The sequence below is a fragment of the Marmota monax genome, unplaced genomic scaffold, assembly GCF_021218885.2.
Source record: "Marmota monax isolate L192 unplaced genomic scaffold, Marmota_monax_Labrador192_F-V1.1 WCK01_AAM20220418_F8-fsc00099, whole genome shotgun sequence".
Lineage (NCBI taxonomy): Eukaryota > Metazoa > Chordata > Mammalia > Rodentia > Sciuridae > Marmota > Marmota monax.
In genome coordinates, this window is record NW_026692126.1 from 6,037,802 (window position 1) to 6,064,856 (window position 27,055).

The 27,055-nt window shown below is 35.0% G+C and overlaps 1 protein-coding gene across 2 annotated transcripts in view; it reads right to left on the minus strand.

Annotated features, from left to right (window-relative positions):
- The window catches only part of Nek7 (NIMA related kinase 7), a 129,105-nt gene that overhangs the window by 21,232 nt on the left and 80,818 nt on the right, over window positions 1–27,055 (minus strand). For both annotated transcript variants that reach the window (XM_046464847.2, XM_046464835.2), the window contains exons 4-7: window positions 23,929–23,991; window positions 22,147–22,257; window positions 10,775–10,883; window positions 9,654–9,761 (exon numbers count right to left, since the gene is read on the minus strand). In XM_046464847.2, the coding sequence (XP_046320803.1) occupies window positions 9,654–9,761; window positions 10,775–10,883; window positions 22,147–22,257; window positions 23,929–23,991 (391 nt within the window). The remainder of the gene's footprint in view (window positions 1–9,653; window positions 9,762–10,774; window positions 10,884–22,146; window positions 22,258–23,928; window positions 23,992–27,055) is intronic.

The window sequence follows — 27,055 nt, forward strand, 5'->3', positions numbered from 1 at the left end:
CAACATTCCAAACTTAATGGAGATATGATTATTTCCTAAAACCCCTTATTTAAACTGATAGCTGTGTCTGATTACTGTTGTCTCAAGAATGTTGTGACTTAACAGTTATACAAGAATTATGCAGTGATATGATTAGACATTAAAACAATCATGCAAATTACTACGTAGTGAGGAGCATGAAGGCTGCAGGATACATAATTCCACTTGCAAGATTTTATGGTTGTGGGTAAAATGAGAATACATTTTGCCATAACAGGTACTTATGCTATTTATCCTCCTGACATGAATAGGAAAGGCTTGACATGAGAAAATTGCTGACTTTTAAAAATCTGTTAATACACTACTACAGTCATTCAGATGTACAAAACATTCTCATTACACTAATGGATTTATTCTAGTTAAACAAATATTCAAATTCTGAATAAAATGGAGACCAGTTTCCAGAAGTTCTACAATAGTCGAGAAAAAAAATTGTTACTGATTTAGTCTGATCTTCCATGATAGCAACATAACATTCCTTTCATTAGAACAGGTTGTATATGGAATTATTTTTAGGAATTAAGCTAAAAATTTAACACCTCTATAAAGTCTTGAATGAGAAAAAAATAGAATTGAAGAATTTCTTTGGCCCATTTTCTGTCATCTTCCCATTTAAAAAACAACGGTCAGGAAAACTTTAACATACTACTTTCCCACTAGCCAAATGAACTTTTTTTACTTTCCTCTTTAAGATGAAATGACCCAAGATCCTTTTTTTCTAGAATTCTACAGATCTAAAGGTTTGTGTCCTTTAAAACACTTTAGAGTGTTTTAAACTGTACAAAATCCCATCAAAAATTAAGTGGGGAAAAAAAAAATATGCTCCTTTTAGGTCACGAAAGTGTTTTAAGCCAGGCACTAGAAACAAGCAAAACTGATCTAGAAATGATTTCTTACTCTCAATTAGAGCACACTGAAGGAAAACAAAGCTGCAAACATTGTGGGGAAAATTAAAAGGAGACGAGCTACCTATACCTCACTGAAGTTGACTGAAACACACAAGTTGAGAGAATGGGAATTAATTTACATTTTTTTCCCCTTGATTCTTATGAGTCAGCCCAGAAATTACATTGGCACATTGAATGGAGAGAGACCAAATTTATTTCATTGTAAGGATTATTACCTGAAGTCAGTATGGAGTGGTTGAGTGGTAGGTAGATATTTTTTCTACAATAGATTTAAAAATAAAGGTTATATTTTAAGCATAATTGATGAGAACCTTAGTTATGATGAGAGAAATCTCATCACATTTGGTTACTGTTTCAGGCACTGAACTAAATACATTACATGAATGATCTTGGTGAAATTAAACAAATGTTTACCAGGCCAAACTGCATGGCATGTACTGTTTCAGGTGCTTAAAGGAGAGAAATAAACGGGACACAGCCTTCATCTCCAGGGGGCTACAGTTCAGCAAACAGGAGTTCAGCAAACTCCCTATCTTGTTTCAGAAAGGGAGGTCAAGCAAGGTGCTAAAGATGACAAAATTGGTAATGTGTGGACCTAGAGTTCATACCCAGGTAGTTCTCTACTTAAGAGGACACTTACATCATTAAATCCAACCACTCTGAAATGAGTGGAAAAACATGATTTCAAATTTAGACAGCTTTTTTTGCTGCTTAAATGAAAAGACAGAAATAAAGGTATAAGTGCAATGGACTACCTGTGAAAATGACAACTCTTGAGTTACTCATACTGTCATAAACACTTAAAGTGGCTTGAGGGGTAAAATGTGCACAGATTAAAATTAAGTAAGAGCTTCTTCCCAGAGTAATTAAAGAACTGAAAAATAAAGTGGTGAAAGCAACCTTTGGTACTAGCTGCACATATGTTGCTTTGATGGCTCCATGCCACTGTGGACAACGAAAGGGCAGAAGCCAAAGATAGACCCATAGGGAGGTGCTAGGAAAAGGTGTGGGGGAAAAACAAGAATGTGACCACAGGTGGCACCTGGCACCAAAAATGAAACCGTCTTAATACCCATTTCAAAAACACTAATTTTCCAAGTTGAAATCGGAGGATGTATCACAGTTGAAAATAGTGTGGGAAACATGAAATGTACACTCAAGAGACTCCAGTGTGAAAATTTCTGGTATCTAGTTTAAATGATGGCCATGCATTTACTATGCTGGCAATACCGCGAAATCAGAACCACTTATCTCATTGTGAAGACCAAACAGGAGCTCGAGCAATCCTTTGACAAAAGTAACATCAAGAACATGATTTGCCCTCAAGCGGTTTCAAATATTTGTTCAGCACAAGGATCAATATCAGAACATTTTAATTAAGATCTATTCTATTTTGGAGATAGACTACAAAGTTCTCACACGCAAAAATAAACTCTCCATCTTTCCTTTTCTGGGGGACATTTAGAAAGCAAAAATGCTGCAGCAAAACATTATCAGACTCTTCCACTGTAGCAAGTAGACATTAATACACAATTGAAGTGTTTTCCTAAGTAAAATTTTGGTGCAAATAGGTATTCCTAAATAGTAGATAATATACTCCAAAATTACCTACAGTTGGATTAGTTACTAGATTTCTGCAACAGATTAATTTTCCTTACTAAAACTATTTTTTCTCGCTTCCTAAATTCCACTTAGAGCATGACCATTGCTTAAACTTCAGCAAATGTTTAAAACACAAAAACCTCTTCAAAAAAGAACAACACATTTCAAGGATATAAACTTTCATTAAAACCTGACTTTTAAATGATTTCATGTAAGCAGACTTTAGGATACAAATGACTTCAAAGATGTTGAGCGCATTTCAATAGTATGATGGGAAGAAATCTGATTAGGATTTTTGGTCCTAGGTTTTATATCTGTTTATGGTACAAGGCAAAAGGGACTTTGCAGAGTGACATTATGAACCTTAAAACAGATTCTCCCAGATGACTGGTCAGAGATGTCACATCTCTCCTGACCATTGTGTGCTATGTCAAGAGGGACTTGACTTGCCATTGCTAGCTTTGAAAATGGGGGGAGTAGAGCCTAGAACCAAGGACCGAGGGCAGCCTCTAGAAGCTGGGAATGGACCTCAGCAGACAGTAAGGAAACGGGCATCTCAACACTGAAGAACTGAACTCTACCAGCATCCGAAATAGACAGGAGTCTGTGCCTATCTTAAGTTGAGCTCAGTGAGTGCCATGCTGGACTTCTAAGTCGCTAAACCTGTTAAGTTATTACGGTGACAATGAATACTAATGTGTTTATGATGCATGCTTTGTGAGAATGGGACATTCAATTCATGTACTGATATACTCCAAGAACCATACTTGGTACTGAGAGGGTAAGAGAAAGTTACATGGTTCACAAAATGTTGGACCTTCAAGATCTCCCTGGATCATTTTGGGATAGTTTCCCCCCCTCACTTAGTTTCGAGGTGGTACAGGTATGGAAGAGGTAAAACTAATGCACTTACCTTAACAAGAATAATATGGTAAGTGTTTAATGGCTATAATTATCTTTTGTAATTCACATGAATTCTGTCTTGGTCACTAGCTGATAACTATGTAATCACACCTACCTTGAATGCTGCTAAATTAGAGATGGAGAATGGAACATGATATGCTACACAGCCATTAGTACAAAGATTTGCTCATCAGGCTTCAATTATTATTATAAATGTTTAAATTGACCTAAATAAGATCCTTATCATAAGAGACAACTGTAGATATATTTATCCCTGGTGACTTTTCTAAGGATTAATACTCCAGTGAATGTCATGCATAATTCTAGCTTTAAAAATCTCTATTCACACTTTCCCAATTTAGAAAGATGAAAATTCTGTAAGGCTGCATCTAGCTCTCCCCCATTAAGAGTTAATTCCCCTTTGGCTGCAACAGCTACAAATGTCACAAAAACAATAGAAGAACACAAATTACTTCTGTGGTACTGAGGATCAAACCCAGGGCCTTGCAGATGCCAGGCAAGTGCTCTACCACTGAGCTACAACCCCAGCCCCAAGAATACAAATTATTAAGCAGAGAACTAAATGAGGAATTCTCTATCACAGCTACATGGTCAACAGTTTTGGGAACATAAGAGAATACATTTCCCTGCCCCAGTGAGACGGGCATTGCTATGAGGTTGTTTTAGAAAAGAAATGTGAATGGAAGTAAGGTGTGTTACATTCAAGCAGAAGATCCAGTTAAGAGCCAGTGATTTTTCTGTGCTCTCTTCCCTTTGGAATCACAAAAGTGTATGTTGATATGAAGACAACACAAGCTTGAAACTGCTTCATATGCCAAGCCGCCACATTAAGGGCAGCTATCCTAATAAACATGGGCCCACAGCTGACACAATGTACTTTGTTAACCTAACCCTCAGTTTAGCATTAATCTAAGATAATATATTTTGCTCTTCTGTGTAGCCTACCTCTAAATCCTGTTCATTTAATAAATATTATGTGGAATACTATCACTGAGGCATCTGGGACATCTTAGGGAACTAAAACCACAAAGAATTATGTCATGAAGTTACATTTTATCTGGGAGAGCCAGAAAATGCTAAGCATAATAAGTGAATTACACAGCATTATAGAATAAGTCTTAAGGAAAAAAGTTACAACAGGGTAGGGATCAAGAGTTTGTGGGGGTGGAGTGGAGGGTCAGGTGTAGTACTAAATACAGTGATCTCAGTTCTAAATCTGTACTATCCATAATACCCACTATAGAACATTGAAGATAAAGAGAAAATGGATTTTAAAACTGCTTGAAATCATAAAATGCTATGTATCTATTCACTGTTGATATATAGTAGCAAAAGAGGATTCTTCTGCATCATTATAGGAAATACAGGTACTTTGATATGCATTATGATCTCTAGTCAAATTATATGGGGATTATATAAAAATTGTTCTGTATGTTTAAATATTCAAAGATGAAAAATACTTAATTTCCTACCAAGTTGCATCTGGGTCAGAATATATTTGTTGAAAGGAGACTTTAAAGGACGTAAAGAAATACAAGGAAAGTACATTCCAACTCTCCTAATACAAGAACTAGATCATTAGAACCTGTGGAGTAAAGTTTTAGTTTTCACTTTACCTAATATTTCCAAAGAAGTCACCAAAGTTGCTGGTATACAGAATGATCATAAAGATAGATTTCAATATCCTACAGGACTATTTTTACTTCTGAATCCTGAAAGAACAAAAGTAATCAAGTCCACAAGAGAGCAAACTGCTTTTGTATGTAGGCTCCGAAGCAGTGTAATAAAGCAGAATAAGGTAACCCCAAATTGAATAATCAGAAACCAGAGCTAGAGAAAATCCATTAAGGTACTGAAACAATGGGAAAACGTGTGGGAGAAGAAACCCGACTAGCAATCCAGATCTTCTCACTCTGTCAATTTGCCTCTGTGTTTCATTTCCTCCACTCCAGAATGGGAATAATTCATGTGTCTAATCCACATTATCTGTAAGGATCATATGGGGATGAGTGATTTGCAAACTGAAGAAACACCAGGCATATTGCTGTGCATCTACAGAAGCACAGGAACAGTAATTTATGTTTGACCAAGTGAACCAACCCCATAGTAAATCAGACTGTTGAAAGTGAGAATTGGATTTTAAACGAAACAACCTGAAGATAGTGAGAACAGACTAACGGGTTGCATGATCTGCAATTTGGAAATCATTTAAGAGTTGTGGAATCAATTTAGTGTGTTGCAACCAACATTAATTTTGGTGAAATGGAACAGAAAATACCAAAATGCACCAAATTGTAAAGGAAAACACTGTTACATGAAACACCCGCCTCAGTTGTGATTACTTTCCAAAGGGGTCACAATATTGTAGGGTTATCCAAAAATTTGAATGCTACTGACAGACATAAAGGAGGGAGAGCTGTATCTTCATTAATTTTAAAGTTGTAGATACAGATTAACAGATTTTAGGAAACTTGTTACCTGTAATGTTAACAATATGAAACGAGGCAAAATTAATAGATATGTATACAGTATTGTGTGCAAATCCATAGAAAGAAAGATTCAAGTCCATAGGGAAGAGAGTAGGGAACAAAAAATTGTCTATCATGGGTTACAGTCTGATGGGCTCAGTTCTAGGGAGAATGTACTCTAACAGACTCAGAAGGAAAGATGGGACACAAAGAACCTGAAGTAGTGGACAATACCAGGCATGCTTAGCTTGAAGCTTAATGACAGCAGTCGTGAACTACTTCAACCCAGATCAGTGTTCTTTATATCACAAACTTGCAAAAACTTGTCATTTGCTATAAATCGAGTATGTTCCTTCTGAATCTGGCCCCTTTCTGTGTCTCCCCCAGCAAAGCTTAAGTCTGCATCCACATCTTGTAGGACATGTCCTTCAGTAAGCCCGAGATGCTTGCTGGGTTCTAAGTTCAAACATGGCCTCAGAGGGGCCTTCCATAGTAATTGTCCTAATCATTCTCAGTAAATATTTTTCTCTCACCACACAGTAAGCTCTCTGAAGACAAACACTGATTCTGCTCTGGCTGCCTTGGTTGCCCCTAGAAAGCATCTGCGAAACTATTTTTTGAATCAATCAATTCAAGTATTTTCACACAATAAACTGTTCACGGATAACTCCCTACCTTTCTATGTCACCCTATCTTAATGCCTAACCAAATAAATTGCTTCTGTTTACTAGGGGTTAAGGGACAAACAGGAATAGTTACAGCCCACATTTCTTTTTCTTAAATCCAGAAACGAAGTTTTAGAAAAGTTAATGGCTTGACCAAGGGCCAACAGAGCGATGAGCGCACAAATTCAGGTGTTCTCCATTCTCTGCGGAACATCAAGCAGCATTATTGTTTGTTCAAAATAGAGGAAAGGAAAGGTGGCACAGTGGATAAGTGGAAAGCTGGGGGACACGACTCTAGAAAGCCCTAATTTTGCCTGATATTCATAAGGCAAAAGAACCACCCAAAGATTTTGGGGAAAAGTAATGTAATCACATGAATTATAGGAAGATAACTAATGGAAATACACACATTGGACTTAAAGGAAACAAAGACATTTTCCCACTCTCTAATAAATTCCTATTTATGGATTAACAAACTGGGATAGAATAAGAGATGTGAAACAATGTATATGATGGTTGTAGGCAAAAAGTAAGTCTTCCTGAGGTTTCTTTTCCCCTCTCAAGACCTGAACTTGGTTTGAATATCCAGCAACATCAGATTTATTATTTGTAACTTTGTAGCCTTGCATTTAAGGAATCAATACTGTTCATATTTTTCAGAATTCTGAAAAGTGCTAATGTGGCCATCTATACAGGTATATTTGCTATACAACATGCCAAAACAATTTATTACATGTTAATTTATCATACAAAGATGCAAAATTAATACAACTAAAAAAAAAAACTCTTCTGGAAGTGCCTATTCCTATTGAAGAAAATACTTTGGCAAAAATCAAATGTATAGCTACAATGAGAGGTTTCCAAACTCATATCTTTGCATTTTTAAATTCTTAGAAACATGTTCAAAAGGGAAAATGAAATTTGGCTCTACGATCGGCCTCCTTTAAGTTAAAACTCAGACATGTACTTCTTAGAAAAATCTCATTTGAAGTTTCACTAAAATTTAGACCTGTTCTACAATCTGTAGGGCATGATTATCCAGAGTTAAATCAGAAAATAACCCGATACATAACAATAAAGTATCACTCTTTCTATAAGCAAAATAAATCTGTATAGCTGGCCAAATTTTCAATTACTTTAATAGCTCTTTGAAGCAAATCTTCTATTAAAAATTAAAATACATAAGCTGGGAGGCTAACCATGAAAATTAGGGCTATCTTGTCAACAACTGTAAGGATTTCTCCTTCTGCTTTTATTCATGTTCTCTATTAGTCCTATTTAAAGGGTCAAGAAAACTTTCTATTTGGGTTCTTTAGCCCCAATAAAACCTTTGGAACCTTAGTAATCTGGAGTTCAAACTTAAAAAATTCTTGGCATTCAAAGCACTTTGCTTAGTGTACTTTGACTTCAAAGCACTAAGATCTTCATTCTGCACAGAAGCAGACGGAAAAAAAAAAACTGTCATTTTAAGAATTTTTTGCTTCATGATATGTAAAACAGACTTGAGAACGAGGTTTACCCGTTCTTCACCCATCAAAGAAACACTTCTACTTCCTCAGTGGTTATACTTTAGGTGTCTTATATAACTATATGACTAAGTTTTGATAAAAACTTGTTAGAAATTGCTAATGAATTATTAAATCTAATCTTACTCTGTCAAATATTTTGAACTAGCACATCTAATTTGGAGATGCATGTTTGCAAACCTTGTTTAGAACTTTTGCAAGAGGCAATATCAGTCAGACTAAATAACTCAATTTCCAGAATTGTATAGAACTAGTTTTCACTACCTATGCTGAATCCTTAAGGTTGGATGATTACAGTATACTCAGTTTGCAAAAAACAATACACATGGGTATGCAGCTGTGCGTTTGTGCATAATTGTAACCTGGCATTTCTAAGTAAATTAATGACAATGCTGTTGGCACATTCCAGTCAGGTGAAGAACCAAGTGAAAATGTCATCTTCACTACTAAGAACACGTACTGGCTTGGAACAGTCTGATTTTCTCCATAGAAATTCTCCACTATATTGCAAGAATTATAGCTTCCCAAACAAATCCTTATGAAAATGTCACTCAAATTCATAAAAAGCATTACCTTTGCAACTATGCTTTACACAAAGATATGATAGATATTGACTAGGTGCCTATTTATGTGCCCGGTACTGTTCTAGATACGAAAAATGACAGGTTTAAGGACACACAAAATCTTAGTGAAAAGGACAAAAAATGTTGAGAGTCAACTAATTTGGAGGCTCGTTTCACTACTTTGCTATTTTGTGCAAGTCATTTGTGACTTACCAGGCCCTTTAAAGTTTTTTTTTTTTTAAATCACTTAATGGCATTTAAAAAAAAATCATTGGCTTTCCATGAAATTACAATAAGATGGGCTCCATTAAAGTCAACTAGTTTTTGCCATCATCATTTTATCTGTACCTTGTATTTACAAGGAGAAAATATGATTTGGAGAGTTAAACTGAAGTGATAGCCTCAACAAAAAAAAATTTCCTCTAGGAATTATTACTGTTTGTAAACTGAACAACTTTCTCTCCACTGTTAATGTTATAGTTAAATCCAATTCTATTTTAGGTACCAAGGACACTACTATATTTAGAATGAATAAACTACATGTCTTTCATGCATTTTACAATTTTGGGGAGTATTTTCCTCATTTGCCACAGATCATCTTTAGGTTTCACTATTGCAGTAATCACAACCATGTTGTAAGCTTACAAATTATTATATGTAGTATTTTTCAATGGTCAGGAAAAGTTCTCTTCCAAAATAGTGTATTCATCACATTATTTAACTTTTAAAAGGAATGTTCCAAGGTAGCAATAAAAATCAGGTTTATCAGCATTTTTTAGTTGAGTGGTGCTGCCTGAGGTCAAGTTAACAAGTATCCACCTGTCATATAAAAGGAAACGGGACAACTAATAGAGACTTGGGATCTGAAGACCTGATGTTTTTAAAAACGTAAAAGCCGTATACAAGTGGTACTTCTCAAGAAATGAACATAACTGAACGAAACTATATGGTCTCTTACCTAAAGAATGTGCAGCTGTGGTTTTTGAGCTGAAAAACCGACCAAGCCCAAGATCTCCAAGTTTTACCACTCCAGTGGCTGTAATGAACACATTAGCTGGTTTTATATCTGTGAATAAAGGAAGAGACGAAGTGAGGGATGATGTAATTTTAGGAATTTTAAAGGGATACTTTTCATGGGAGAATTGATCTTGAACATGAAAGTTTGGCCAGTCACTTTTTTTTTTTTTTTTTTTTTAATTTTTTATTGTGGGTTGTTCAAAACATTACAAATTTCTTGACATATCATATTCCACACTTTGATTCTAGTGGGTTATGAACTCCCACCTTCACCCCATACACAGATTGCAGATTCACATCAGTTACACATCCATTGATTTACAAATTGCCATACTAGTGTCTGTTGTGCTCCGCTGCCTTTCCCATCATCCACCCTCCCCCCTCCCCACCTCTCCCCTCCCCTCCCCTCCTCTCTCTCTACCCCCTCCACTGTATAACCCTGAGGGTCTCCTTCCATTACCGTGCAATTTACCTTCTCTCTCCCTTTCCCTCCCACCTCTCATCCCTGTTAAATGTTAATCTTCTTCTCCAGTCACTTTTAATTGTGGTCTATCACAATATTTCAAAGTTCTCAATCCTGTGAGTCAATATAGCATAATGATGACTACATTTTTGTGTCCTATTTTTTAAAAATATTTTTAGTTGTAGATGCGAACATGTTTATTTTATTATGTGGTGCTGAGGATTGAACCAGATTCCTCATGTACTATGCAATTTCTTTACCACTGACTGACACCCCAGCCCTGAAGTGTCCTTTTTATAGTTTTAAAAGGTAGAATGCCATTGTGCAAATTTAGAGACATTAAAGTTTTCACCCCAAAATCACTGGATTATTTAATGATGTAACTCTTAACACTCTGAACATCTTAAGTGTATTCAACTATTCTCCTGCATCTTTTGCTATACCAACATAATCAGTAACACTAAATATCAAGCAAAAAGACTTTAAAATGTGGGCTCTAACATTTATAATTCTAATTAAATTACAACTTAGGAATTACCTGAGAAAACATGATGCTATACAATGACTAGAAGACACATAAAAGTTTTTGATTTTCTTACCTCTGTGCATGACTCTTCGAGAATGCATGTGTTCCAATGCACTGCACAGCTGAACAAAGTACTTCCATACTGTTCTCTCAGGAATTAGCCTCTTCTGTTTCTTAAAATGCTTTTAAAGAAATAAAAATAAGATCTTAAAATAGTCTTAACAGGCATAAATCTATACGTCAGAAATAATACCGGCTTTAATGTACCTACTATCATGATTTTAATAGGTTTCTTCCGATTATATACCTAAGGTTAGCACAAACCATGTAACACCACATCTGTATTATCGACTTCCCAAAATTAACATCTATATAAAATGGCTTGTCTTAAAAGGAAAGTTGTCAAATTTGATTATTAAGAAAAGCCAGAATAAAAATGTCTACAAATCCTAAGGTGATTATATTCATCAAAAGACTATTCTTCTCTTGGCAGAGGTTTTACTATAGAATTCTTTTTAAATATTGAACCACCCTACTGATTTGAAGTATCACGATTTATTAAAAATTAAATAAACAAAAGGGATTTATGTAAAGTTTCCATGAATATTTCTATTGTACATGGTAAGGCAAACTTGCACTTTGCTTTGATTAAATGAAACTGAAAGCCAAGGAAACAAAATCTTGTGGCAAAAAGCTGAAAGCACCAGTAGTCAACTTAAACAGATGTACACTTTCATTTTTGGAATTGTTGTCCTCTTTTGAATGCCCACCTATGTTAAAGACTAATAACTCATTCAAGAGCAATTTAGTTTAAGACACTTTATAGAAAAATCACTTCCTACTTGATTTTTAGATTACCAACATAAGTACTACATTTAAACATATACATTTATTCAAATTTAAACGTTCTTTAATGTATTTCAGAATTGATTTTTTTGTTGATATTTGAGAAATTTCAAAATAACTAAATTTTTACACTTATGACCAGTTGAGGGCAGGCTGAAAGGAAAAACGACACAAGGAACTCTTACCCTACTTCATACTTTGCAAATGATAGTGAATATAATCTTTTGCTCTCAATATACCAAAGTATAAATCTTCACAGAAAAATTGATGATTTTTATTATACCACATATATGGAAGTTATCAGCTACTGCATCAGTAGCATTGACTGCATCCTAAAAAGAAAATTGCAGTCTCACTACAATTTTGAAAATCTCCCATGTTTCATTATGAAGTCTTTTAATAGACTGTGTCAACATCAGCTTTCATTCGAAAGGGGCAATGCTACAAAATCAGTTCTTTACACATAATTTTCTTTCAGACTTGGAATGAATCCAAATAAAGCCTGGATGTGCTCTCCCCAAAGCTAGATTAGCATATCAGAGGACTGTTTGATGTCAACAGGAAGATGGGGACCAGGTTTCTTTTCATTCAGAAATAAATACACCATTTCATGTAAGTATCAAACCATGAAAGAAAAATATTATGCTTTAAAATAGATTGTAAAATGATAACTATAATTAACATAGCCCTTCACATTTTTAAAAGACCATCATTAAAAATTAAGTCATACACAAAACAGATAATGAAAAAGAATTGCCCTGAAGATGCATATTACAGAAAATGCTATTAGAGTAAAATGACCAGGATCTCTTTTTTATTTTTTGAGACTATCGTAGAACAAATTTAACATAATAAATTGACCATCATAATCCTAGCTATAGAATGACCAGGCAAGACTTAAACGTCCCATGTAGTAGCAGGCCACTGAAGAATATTATGAATTTGTCAAAGGCAATTTGATTATGTCACTAGTATTTTCCAGGTTTTTTATCTGCATCCGTTGGAAAAAATTTTCCAAACATTTCTTCAGTATGTCTTGTTTTTTGAGAACACCAACACTTAGAATGAAAATAGCCTGTCTGTTCTGATGGTGGCACTGTTGGCTATGTCTTAGGAAGATGAACAGCATTAGCAATTGAATTCTTTTGAATATTGGTAAGATTTACACTGACACTACAAAGCCAAAACTTGTATAATGCTAAAGTATCACAAAACAGAAAGCTGCTTCTTAATATTCTAATGATACATCTTTCACATTTTAATCCTCTAGCCAAATGGCACCATTTCAAAAATACTATTTCTGAAAAAAGGACTGTTCTATTCAGCTTTAAATTAGAAAAAAATCCAATGTCAACATGAGTGAAAAATGTATTTCTCATGCAAGTTTTTAATAAAGCAATAACCAAAATTTCTTAAAGGTTAGTATTGATACAAATAAAGATTGTCATGGTACCTTTTCCATGTTTATGCTCTAAAACAGAACATTTTTGTACCTGAAAGTAGTTACACATTCATAAACAGGCAGAAATTAACAGTCAGTTACACGTAATTTTTCCTTAGATTTTTTTAGCTAAAGTGCTGTTGACTTTAGAAAGTATTTTCTACCTTCATTAATATTCAAATAAACAGTGGATATTATTCAAATACCAAAGTCATGTAAAAAAGTTGATTTTATATACAAAACATTCACAAATACAAATTATATTCTCACATATAAAAATTATCTAGGTGAAGTCCAGCATACCTCGCGAAACACACAATCACTGATTTGTACCAAGAATATGCTAGCTGATGCAAGATGTTTCTGAAGATTTTAGGAAAACATTACAATACTCATATCTTTCCTTTAAAAATCACAAATTCCCAAGACCAAATCCATTTACAATATGGATGCTAAGAAGCATTCTGGGACTACTCAGCTGGGTAACTTGGCCCTTGCATTATAGTCACTACCACTTCAGGTACACTGCTTATTTGTTTTGCACTGCAAGAGCTTCAAAGACCTTACCCAACAAAAATTCTTTGACAATAATTTACAAAAATGTCTGTCTATACAAATATTTAAGCCTACAGTTGGTAAATTAATGTTGAAGGGAAAAGTTTCAGGCAGAACATTTGAAACCACGAGAGCCAATTTCATGGACATGTAGTCATGTACGTCCTGCACCTGATTTAAAAATGTCCTCTTAAGACTCAGTTTTTAATGAAGGGGACCCACAATGATGTAGCTAATCCTTGGAAGCTTTACCAAACATCCTTTAGAAATGTGCTTCTATAGTTACAAATATACAAATGAAAACAAATGTGATTCTTGTGTGCAAACCATTTTTGAAAAGGATTGGAAAAAATAATTAACTGATAAGACATAATGAAGTTGTTAGAGAACTAGAATACAGGTACCAGCTGTTCTCCATCCTTTCCAAATACCTAACGAGAGGAAGTAATAGATTTATGTTAAATATAAGGAAACACTTCCTGCTTGGGAATGCTGTCAAATGTTTCAATGTGTCACTTACATGACCCATATTTATCTTTTAATAGCTTGATTATGAAGTTTGACATTAACTACTTATATGACCTTGAAGAAGCCACTTAACCATCCTGGGTCCCAGTTTCTTTCCTCAATATATTAACAGTTTCTAAATGATGTATGAAGTCTTCACCATCTCTCATTCTATAAGCTGTTACTAATGAAACAAATATGTCTACTGGGTACATTCTCACACTTCAAAATAATTTACTGGTTTGTCCTAGCCTTCATCTCTCCAGTGTAAAAAAAAGTGAACCAATGAGTTTTTTTTTTTTTTTTTAACACTATAAATGATCTTCACATGAGACAACTGGTAGTTTGATTATATTACAAGTTGATGATAAAAAACCAAACATGAACCATCAGAAGGGATGTTCCTAAGTACTTTTTGAAATAACTGCAAGGTGTACTTTTACAAAAACAATTTCAGAGAGACTGGTGATAGAAAACAGGATGCTTCTGAAAATGTGACCTATGATTTTTATCTTGCTGAAGTTTTCTGTACAAGGTATAGACAGATCAAAGTATAAATATTTGCTATATGTAATTTTGGGTAAATATGTGTAGAATACCTCAGTTAAAATTTTGGTATACTAAGTTTCAGTGTAATTATTTTCACTCTTGGCAGTCTGCATAAAACTCAGATAACTTACATTGCTTTACAGTATGAAATAGATTGAGCCTGGCAGGTAAAGATGACTGAAAATGCCTAGCATTTCATTTTTCACATCCAAACTCTACTAGTCTTAAAATGTTGGGAAAAATCCATGAAGAGTGTTAAGACTATAAATGTGATAAATTCATTCCCCAAAGTCACAATTTTATATTAATTCTGTTGATGGAAGCCAAAAACGTATTTCATTGTAGGGTTGAAAATATTAAGACAAATAAGCACTTATAAAGTCAATATTTTTCCCCCAAAAGAAACTAGTCTATCAATACCAAGGAAACTCAGTATACTAAAAAAGACCAATAACATGAAGGCATTAACATTACTACAAGGAATGGTTACTATACTATTGCTGTATAAGTAATTCTTGGGAGCTGCTTCCTTGTAACTAAAGTGAATGAGAAAACGCCTGGAAATATTTCATGTTTTCCCTTACTCTGTCAAAGTATGGATAAAGTGAGAGTGTTTAAAAAAAAAAAAAAATCAGTAAAAGGTACATGATCACAAATGAAAATAGTTGCCTTTTTAAATAAATTCTTATGTTAGACCATTCAAGATAGTCAGAAAGTTGTTTTTCTCACACAACAAAGCATAAAAGTCTCAATTAAAAAGAGAAAGACACTTAACCTAATGGAGATTTTACCCTTAATTTACAAATATACGAACAACGGGGTCCTTGAAAAGTGGACTTTACAAACCAAGTAACACCATGGGCAACAATTTCTGGTAGGTACAGGCGTTTATCTTTTAATGACAACATTTTAGCCACATTCAGATCTACAAAGTGGTCATTATAATTTTCAATCTGCTAAATTCTATATGGCTTCACTCTTTAACCTGCAACACTACTTCTATAAAAATTCTGTACATATTGCTGTGTATGGGTGTGCTATATACTTCAGTGCTTATGTATATACACGTCCATCTCTTTGTATCATTTTTGTTTCAAATAGTGCTATCATTTGTAACCTTCAGTAGAAAGATTGTAACTGGGGTCAGTAGAAGTTGTCACTACTAACTTGGACTATACCCTTTAGTCAGAGGCTGAAATAGAAGATGTGGGTGTTTTGGCAAACTCAAAGATGGTACTGTGGGGAAGGTTTTGGTAGTTTAAACAGCCAAAAGACATTTCAAGATGAGTTTTCAATGTAACTTCTAAATCTGGATAAGCAACATGTCATCAACGTTTAAAAAACAAGTTTTCTAAGTTATAATATTTAAAGATAATTATCTTCAAAACATGATTGCTTTTATTGCTAAGTCTGTCGTAAGTAGAATTTTAAGATACATCATTCCCCCCAAATTCCTAGAATGTAATTCCTTGACAGTTGGGGATACGAATATTATATACTCCCCAGATCATATAGCAGAAAGGATCTTGAAGCCTAGTTGACTGAATTATAAGAAACATTATCCTTCTAACAATCTAGTGAGCCCTTCCAAGAAGTGGGAGCCATTCAAAGCCAGAGACCCTCCTGCAAGCACAATAACAGACTGTGCAGGGGGCCATGTGGCCTGTAGAAACTTGACAACCAGGACAGAGTTAGATTACACAACTGCCAGGGAGTGAATTCTCACTGCCATCAGTGAACATGGAAGCCTTAATCTTGGCTCCCAGCTTGATTTCAAACTTCTAACACCCTGAAGAGGGAAACTATCAACCAGTACCCAGACTCCTGGCCCAAAGAAATTGACAGAATATTTCTTTTTAAGATACTGAATTCATGGTGATGTGCTATGCAGCAATAGTAACTAATAAACTCCTAAACACATGATTAAGCTGACTTTATGACTACTAGTTTTGAGGCTCCTACAAAGTTAAAAGGAGTGAAACAGAAAGTTGATAATACAACAATATAGCCTATAACAAAATATTAGAAATAAGAGCTTTAATTATTTTGAAAAACATCAAACTTCTGGCAAAATACATTCATTTAGATTGCATATTTCACTAAAAACATGAGGGCAGAGGAAGTACTGGGGAGTAATACTGGCCACATTGTTTGCACGCATGAATAAGTAACAAATTCCATCATTATGTATAAATATGCATCAATAAAAAAACTTGTAAGAATTGCACTTCATTCTTAGCAACTATGATATGGTATATTTTGAAAGGTGACTTGTGAGTCCCCTTCCAAAACATTTACTGATACTCTAGCAAAGAGACTTTTTTAAAGTATGAATGTATTCATTTATATTCTTTCTGTGTCTCAAACTGACTTTCTAATAACACAGAGCCTTAATTTTTTTCAAAACATAGTTAGGAAAATTTGAGAATAGTCTTATTTCCCCTCATTTGAGACTTTATCACCATGTTTCTTGACATTGGCACAGTGAAATAAATGGTTTCACTACTAAATGAAGCATGTATTTGTCCAAATTTAGACCAAAGTGTAGGTACAAAATAATCAAAATGTATCTGCTTTATAACAACCCATTTTACTTTAAAATTCTGATTACAGATAATGAAATGTATGATGAAAAATTCCAGGTTTCCTTTTATCTTAAAACTCATCCGGGACTTATCTCATCTGACCACAGCCTCAGGTATTCCTTTGTCACTAATTAGAGAAATACTGAATATTTCAACTATAAATTGCTTAATTATATTTGTCAGCCTGTTCTAAGCCAATTAATTATTTACTTGTAAAAATCTTTGAGGCAACGTTATCCAGAGGTTCATTTCTGAAATAGAGACCAGAAGCTATATTTCCTTTTTCTACCCCAATTACGTTGAAGACTTGAGAGTGAAATATATTGTTGTGATACACAACGATTTACGATACGCCTCCTTCTAAAGAGATGAATCATGTTATTTGCAGTTCAAGCCTTTACTGCTGTCCTTTACAAAGTATTAAGTCGATGTCATGTTCCTTCACAGAAGTAGATCCTGTGATTTTTTTCCCCCTAGAGTAGCCCTCTTTTATAAAATATTGCTTATAGGATGAAGAAAGGTATTTACCAAACAACTTCAGAATTTCTCAGTTGGCCCTTCTGGAAAAACAATCAACTTCCTATATTGTAACAGTCTTCTCTGGGGCCAGCATACCATTTACTCTCTTTAGACTCCTGCACCAGAGTGTGAAGCAGTAGAAAACTTCAGTGATTACTGTACAACCAAACATCACCTGCGGGCCCTGGAAAACGAGCAATTCTCATACACACTGTCTTCATACACTTACTGGTCATCCCCCTAGAAATTAAGGCGGGATTTGGTTGCTCTCCTCAAGAGTGCCTTAAGTCTAATTTATTGATCTAAAATATCACATGAATAACTGCAGGATTACATTCCCGAGATACCCTTGAAGAGTCATGGATATCTACATCATAAAACTATCAAAGGAAAAGGCTTGAGGAAGTAACATGTAAGTGAATAACTGAACGATAAACATAAACTTGGCAAAGAATGGAGAACATCCAAGGTAGTCAGGGAAAAATAAGATTCAAGGAACTGAAAGGTCCATGTGCCAAAACACAGAAAGTAGCAACTAGAGTCTGAAGCAATTATTTGTTGAGCAGCCACTGTGTGCTAGGTGCCGTCCTAGGCAGTAGGGAGTATACAAAACAGATCAAGATTCCTCCCTCCAGGGAGCTTATCTTCTGTATTACACAAGGTTTGGTAAATCTTGTCAAATATTTTAATCTTCACTTTCACCGAGAAGGAGAAGCCCTTTTGAAGAAAACAAGGGCTTCCTTTTCTCCCCCACCCATCTAAAGACAAATGGAGAAATGGGTACTGGAGGTGAGGAAATTAATAAAAGGCTCTAACTCTGCAGGGGAGAGATGATTTACTTCACACTGTAAGGAGAAACAACTGGGTGGAAATTTGAAATTCATGTAGAACTGGATAATAGATTAGAAGAAAGGACTGTCATTTCTTCCTCCCGTTTTTAGAATGTGCTCATGGACGGTTGTGCACTGAGTCTTGAGTTAGGGAACACTGGAGGAGGATTCTCAAATTTGTTTACAGACATGTTGACGTATGTGGATTCAAATTTAGAAGAATTTTCTGCTAAAGATAAATTGGGAATCAACAAGAACATAGGCAATGAATCCACAGGCATGAAAGCTATCAGCTACAAAAGGTGGGTGAAAAACAAACCAATAGGCCACAGACATTTATAACTTCACCATAAAAGTCAGGAAGAACAGAATGACTCGAAGACTCTAGAAAGAACACCAAGGCACTTTGTTTCTCAGTCAGCGAGTATTTTAAGAAGGGAATTAAAGTCTAATACTATTGAGTTCAAGTGGAATGAGACCAAAGGAAGTTCACTGGATTTTATTTGAGAATTTGTACAGGGGGCTGGAAATAAGGTCAGCAGTGACTGCAGAAAAAGGCAGGTAGAGGTGAATGAAGGTAGTTATAGTCAGGAGAGCCTTCTCAGACAATTTGTTTTCCCTCTGAACTCCTTAATGCCAGTTTTTAATTTTTTTCCACAGTACTTACCAACATGTGACATACCATATACTCAACTTACTTTTATTTGAATTTCCCACTACAAGGTAAACTTCTTAAACGACTAATAAACGACTAAGGGACATGTGTGCATATACATGTGAACATGCTTAAGATCACATTATCTGATTGTAGGTGGAAGGGGTCCAGAACATGAAGTTATAGATACAGGACTGAGAATAGATAAAATTTAAAGTTTCTGAGAAAACAGGCCAAGAGGATGCAGAACGCAGGTGGAGAGAGAGCAATCCCTCCTGAGTGAGTAATATGGGCAATAGTAAAGAACAACAGATAGAGGTTGGTGTAGAAGATGGGGTCTTTGGAAAGTAGAAGTGAAGTAATTCTGATAACTTACACTCTGTAATTGAATATGAGGTAATCTGCAAAAAGGGCAACTTTTGAGTGACAAGGAGGGGAAAGGAAGAGTAGTAAAGAAAATCAGACAATATGTACCAGACATATTTGGACAGGCAGAGTTGTGTGCACATATATACACACACGACTTTATCCTCATTGTACTACTATAATACAGGTATTAACCCAACTTGATGGATGTGGCAACTGTAGCACAATCTTTTTAAGGCTGGGTTAACTAAGTCAAGGTCACACAGCATTTCTAGAATCCAGACTAATTTTAGTAGTCCTTTTATAAATACCCATTAAAACCCACACTGCTCCAACTTATTAAAAGTGAAGTTATAGAATTTTAGCTAAATGAATATCTTACTTGCTAGACAATGAGTTCAAAGAAGGCATAAGCCTGGCACAGTAAATGTATAATAATGAACTTTTTTAAAAAGAAACTTCATAAAATTATTTGAGTACTTTGAAGTATCCATTATGATGTAAAATGTGTTTACACTATTACTCACCAGTATCATATGAATTTGTATTCATTAACACAAGATTTTGCAAGTGGGCTTACTTTAAGATGATAGTAATCCTATAGCCTATTAATGAAGCAATTACACTCACTCGGAGGAAGACCTTTTGCATTTTTATTCAATTCGCGAAGACATGTTTTTTGCCTGTCGAGCTAGTTTTATAGTCACACACAAAAGATAATTGGTTAGAAATGATTCCTTCTAACTATGGGAGTTTAAACATGTCAGCTTGATAGCATTTTGGCTGATATGAATAACATTACCTTATTTGTATGTACTGCTTTCATAACTTAGAAAACACTCTGGGAAATTGTCCTCATTTTACGGATGAGGAGACTAAGATTTTAAAGGACATGAGTGTTTAGGGGTCTGATTTTAAACCCACACTCAACAGCACAGTTCTTGACTACTGAGGGCCTTAAGCAAAAAATGCAAACTGTGCACATCAACATTTTTCTGGTGAGAAGGTAAAGAACTGTTACCTGATGTTCAAAGGAATTCTGTGAAAAAAAATCTTTAAAGGAAAACACATGGATATTCAATCAAAGCTAATTTCAAAAACATCAGTTTTTCTGTATACTAGTAATGATGTTTATCTGATCAAGTTTCCCCTCCGAAGCCTTCTGAAGATTAAATAAAAAATGTTACTTCACATGTATTTTCTTAAGTTTCTATACAAACTGAAAATGCTCAGATCATATACCAAAATAGACCTTTAACCCCCAAAATGCAGGGACTTGTCCAAGAAACCTATACTTTCCAATAACAATTCAGAAATCCAGTCTGCAACTCAGACTTTCAGGAAGTCAGATTGCTAATTCCAGCGACACTCCAAAAGACTAATATCTGTAACAAGGAGCCCAAATGGGCAAATCATGATTAATAACTGACAGCTTTCCCAATTCTGTCCTTGTTTCCAACTAGAGCAATCCAAATACGTCCTTCACACTAGTTACATAGGATGGCTTCCTTCTAGAAAGGCCGCCTTTGTTTTCCCATGTCACCAGCCCCCCATCAGGGCACACCTGCAGTCTTTTTCCTTCTCTAGTGGCTGAGTTGTGAAAGCTTTATAGACTTGGTGGCAAAGCCAACGTCCCTTAGGTGTAGCAAGCTGTAAATAAATGGATTTTGCTTTTCTTATTTGGTTCTTGTTTCCACACTGAGCTCCTCTTCCATGATAATAGAAGTCTAATGAGGCACTTGGCCAGAGGACTGCAGACTATATACTTAGCCTTTCTTGCAGTTAAATATGTTAGGAGCCTAATTCTGACCAAGGGAATGAAGCTGAAAATGCTGTGTGGCAGTTTTGAGGAGTAGCTTCAAGATAGTCAGCAAATCCTCTTCGTCTCCTCAAACCTAGGGTGACTTGATGAGCTAGAAAACATATTTGATAGATCTGAGCCATATTAGTCCCAGACATTTACGTGACAGAGAAGGAATAACAGTATCTGTCAACTACAGTTGTATAATGTGTGAGAAAACTAAGTTCTTAATAAATATTCATCACAACAGTTTTAGAAAATAGGTTCCATTATTCTAGAAAATTAACACTGAAAAGTTACGTAACTGGTTCAAGAACCAGCAGTTTTAAAGCCATCTTTACCTTGGGGTTTCTATTACTTCTGGCTGAATGTAAAGCCAATTAATATGACCTTAGAAAAGAAAGTTAATCTCTTAAGCAGTCAAGTCAGGGACTGACATCCAGGTCGTGTTTGAGTCCCTTCTAGAAACATTCTATCCTCTATTCCCTCATGTTTAGAGACGCAGGACCAAGGATGGGCTGCTCAGAGAAGTCAAGCTGGAAAAGTGTATCTGAGGGAAGGCCAGTGTGTTGGCCTTTTTCAAATTTTGGATTTGGAATTTCCAGATAGTGAAGGAGCCTGATGTGCCTTTCACCAAGTAAACCAGCCTCAAAATCATTACCATCATTACCAACCATTCATTTCCCATCTTCCCTATGTTAAGCATGCAGTGAGGTATTTAAAGTATCAAATATGTCTGTTGAACAACTGAGGGGAAAATAATGTAAGACAATTTTGAAAAACACCCTTACCTTTATCATTCTGGATAGATCACCAGCATCTGCTAATTCCAAAACTATGTTTAGTTCATTATCTTCAATGAATGATGCATAATATTTAATTACATTTGGATGGTTGAGTTGCTGAGGAAAAAAATTGAAAAATTATCTGCTTTTTACCTTCAACAGTTATTTCTACTTTTATAACTTAATAGTCTAGCTACTTTTTAAAATTACAGAAATGTTGACAGCATAGTTTTCTTCAATCTAGTGAATTTTAAATATATATTCATCAAAAGTAAAACTAGATAAGCGTTAATTTTATTTCAATTTTTTTTTAATATTTGTTTTTTTTAGTTCCCGGCAGACAACATCTTTGTATGTGGTGCTGAGGATCGAACCCGGGCCGTACACATGCCAGGCGAGCACACTACCGCTTGAGCCACATCCTCAGCCCTATTTCAATATTCTTTATTGGAAATAGTTAAACTTAAAATTTTTAAAAATACTGCTATGCCAAGTAGGCATGTAAATAGATGCAATAAGTGAAGGGCAGAAATTAATAACCTATTGCCAAAAATTATATCTTCAAAATGAAAACTGTTATTAAGAGCATTTAGTAGTAAATAAAGTATTTCTTCTTAATCCTATTTTGAAGTTGGGGCTGGTCCTAATGTAACTGTAGCCAGCACCAAAACAAAAACCTAGTGTGTACCAGTAGATACTACACTATCTTAATATCACTATTACTTCAAATAATATAAATTTATAGAACTAACCCATGTGAGTTGATTCACAAAATCATCCGTAAGAAAAATATAACCTCATGTATGGATTAGTCTATATACACTTTTAATCTTTTGGTTCAGTCAATCTTGAACTAAGTTAACCCATGACAAATCATTTCTCAAAATTAACAAGAGATAAGTCAGGTATGGTGGCTCACGGCTGTAATCCCAGTGACTTAGGAGACTGAGGCAGGAGGATTGCAACTTCAAAGCCAGCCTCAGCAGAAGCAATGCACTAGGCAACTCAGTGAGATCCTATCTCTAAATAAAATCCAAAAATAAGGCTGGGGATGTGGCTCAGTGGTCAAGTAGCCCACAGTTCAAGCCCTAGTACCAAAAAGTGATTTTCTTCATATTTTCCAGAATATTATTGTTTGTATAACGAAAGTGTACAGAGGTTTAAAGTGGTTACTTTATGGGCCAAGAAATAACTACAACCAACCCAAGAGTCAAAAAGCATGGTTTTGACTTATCTTTTTGGATAAAGTACACCTGTTTAAGGCACTAACACAATGGCTATATAAAAAAAACATTCTAGTTAATCCGCAGCCTTAAGAAACTTCACCAGGAAATATGACAGACTTCAGTGTATCTGCACTGATTAAGTAGATGAAATACTAAAATGAGTTTCTGACATGCTCTTTATATTCACCCATTGTAAATCTGGAAAAAGATTTTAAAATGTTACTTTAAAATGTATAAACCTTTAGATTACTCCATATTCTCAGTATAACACATCTTGAAGTACTAAAATGCATTTATATTGCCTAACCTTTAAAATATGTCTAGTTGCAAAGACCCAGAAACAATGTCTTTATGGTTTTATGCTCAATAATCTATTCCCTATTTTGAAAGGGCGATTCCAAAGGTTCTGATTAAATTATTTTACAATAAATCCAGAAGATCACTACGTTACTATATGCTGACATTTTAACAAATCTAAAACTTTTTGCTTAGAAGTCTGACGTTTCAATCACTTTTATCAACATTCAGTTACGCTCAAAGTAGTCCACAGTTTATTATTTACCTTAAGGAGATCGATTTCTTTGATGCAATCAGCACGTGCTTTGGCATCCATTAAATCAAATATCTAAAAATAAAATACAGAATTATTTAACAAAACTATAGTTCAACCTACAATATAAATTCATTATACTACTCTACGCATAATTACATGAACAAAAAAAAGTCTTTACTCAGTGACGAACTAGAAGTGCTTTATATTCTGTTACTAAAGCTTCCCTCAAAAGGCAGTCAGTAATAAAACTAGAACAGCTAGACATCTTTTGACATTCAGGTCTCAAGTGAAGATAATAAAATAATCAATGTACACTGATCAGTTAATATGTGTTAAATATATTACGTAAGCTACCTTATTTAATCCTTATAAAGACATTAGTTTTGCCATTTTTTCAGAAGATAAAGGAGACTGACCAAAGGTCACAGTTCATTGAGCAAATAGAATTTGTTATCTAACTAAAACAGTTTGAACAGATGTCAACATGTAATATGTAGATTTTTTTTTCTCAAAATGACAATTTTCTTCTCTACATAAAAGTAATCTGGAGATGAGAGTTGGCAGAGACTTTGAGTCCTGTTTTGTGACTGCGTCACTGTCAGTTCTGAGCTCCAATGCATGTCCAAAATGTCTTCTCTGGTTCCCACCATCAAGTATGTGACCCAGACAGCCCCTGAGAAGAAACGCAGCAGAGTTCACCTTCCCTTTGAGAACACATACCTGGAGCCCAAGCCTGGCTCCAGGCACCACTGGCCACAGCTTAATTACTTAGGATCTCGGGCTCGAAGCTCCCAGCTGACTTTTGCAGTTTCTAATGTAGAAGTAAAGAATGAATTTAGGAGAACATAGCAAACTGATGGAAGAGATTTATTTTCCCTTAGAGAAACTACAAAGTAACTCTTCTCAACGTCGTAGTTTTCCTTGTGTAGCAGGGCACAAACAGTGAGGGTGGGAAGAGTAGTGTTATTACAATACTTCAGTAGTGAATTAAGCATTTAACTCACCTAGCGACAACAGCACTGTATTTAAATGACAGGGTCAGGTTATAGAAAGGTACAAATAGGTATTTGGAAAAGGTTCAAATAAGTATTCCCAGTGATCCAAAGCGAGTGTGGGAATATATGCCAAAGACAATTCACATCCCCAAATTTCTTTTTATTCTCATCTGATAGAAAATGAAAATTTCTGGACTGCTAATACATATCTTTATTATATGTACTTTTGTTACCAACTTTGTGGGAAGAAAATTGTTAGGTTTTGACAAAAAACTAAATATTGTTGATTAGACCAAACTACACTTAACATCTGGTCCCAAGTATGTAAGTAACAATCATGTAATTTGATAATTGCAAGTTAAGAGTTCATACAGGAAAGAAAGCTGGAGTAATATTTTCTACACATTTCATAGCAATTGCTCCAATTTAAATACCTGTGATTTAAAGAGGCAATATTGGAAAACTACTAACATCCATTGTTCAATAGAAATTTCCCTTCCCTCTACTCTATTGATCTTGTATGTAGTTTTTTAAAACCAGTATCTCGTGGATATATGAATATACCACAGTGAATCTCAAGGTCAAATGCAAGTACATAGGAAAGTTAGGTCAGACCCATTCCACTGTTGGTCCCTTATCCTGTCCCCCCTGCTATCTACTATTTTGATGGAATCCCCACCCCTTTCCCCCCCTTATTTTGGACTAGCTTCCACATATCAGAGAAGACAATTTTTTGTTTTTTGGGACTGGCTTATTTCACTTAGATATAACTGGAGACTATGCTGCTATTTACCAGCACATAAGCAAAATATGGCTAATGTTCCACTGTGTACATATATTGCATATTCTTTATCCCTTCAAGGGCACCAAGGTTGATATGCATGCATTATTTATGGGGTGATATCGTGGGTAAAAATTGGTCTTTTAAGTGACAAAATGTTACTCTTAAGTCTAAAGCAGAGATATATACACACACACATAGTATTTAGACCATGATTTTTTTTTAGTGGCAGGGAGGCATAATTAGGAAAAATCTGTTTAAAAGCCCCTTGAAAGATTATAATTAAATATTGATCTAATGTGAATACAGAATTAATACAATTATTTTGTGTATCTGAAAACAAGGCAATATACTGCAAAAAGAACCAATAAGTCAGTAGTGCAAACAAATTGAAAATATTAGATTTTTAGTCAACACCTTGATCAAGTTTTTCTAATTAAAATCAATATGCACCAGGAAAAGTAGGTGCATAACTCGAAAGTAGTACACACCAAGTCTTCTTGGTTAGGGAAGGAATGAAAGGACACCAACCAGTGAGTACTGATCTCTCCACATGTGTGTGGCTTTTACTCTTTACCACATTATTAGAGGTAGTGCTGGCTCCAAGACAGAGATGGAGACTCAGAGGTTAAATAACATACTTATAGTCATACATCCATTAAGTACCAGAATGAGGACTTGAAGCCAGGTTTTTTCAGCTCCAATGGTCCAGACAGATGTGAAGTCTTTACACGTTTCAGTACTCATTGGTTGTCTATGTTAAGTGTAACATCAGAAAGCTAAAGAAGGAATTCTCACATGGAGAAGATATAATAATGCTGGAAAGAACAGGATTCTAACCAGCCAGAAGTAATAGGTATCTTTTATGCATGAAAGTAAATATAATAATTATATAAACTTATTCTAACAGGTAACTTGCTGGATATCATTTTTTAATATTCAAAGATGCACAAGCTTCTAATATTTCATTTAAAAAAATCCACATAGTAGAGTAGAACAATGGTCACTAGGTGTTAAAAAGGCATGATACATACCAAAATACTACATGAGTAATAAATTCTAATATTTTACAGCATGGTAGACTGACTAGAGTTCTCAGCATTTCATTAGTTTTGCGGGGCAGCTAAGCATCTTTTCATACTTTTGTACATCCTCTTTGGACATATGACACTTTTTGTTCATTTTTAAATCTTTCCACATTTTTAACTGGGGAATGAAGTGTTAAAGCACACCTGGTAGGGTTCTTCACTAAAGGAATAAGCTTAGCTGCGTGTGGTGGTGCACACCTGTAATCCAAGTAGCTTGGGAGGCTGAGGCAGGAATATCCAGAGTTCAAAGGCCAGACTCAGTAATGTAGCAA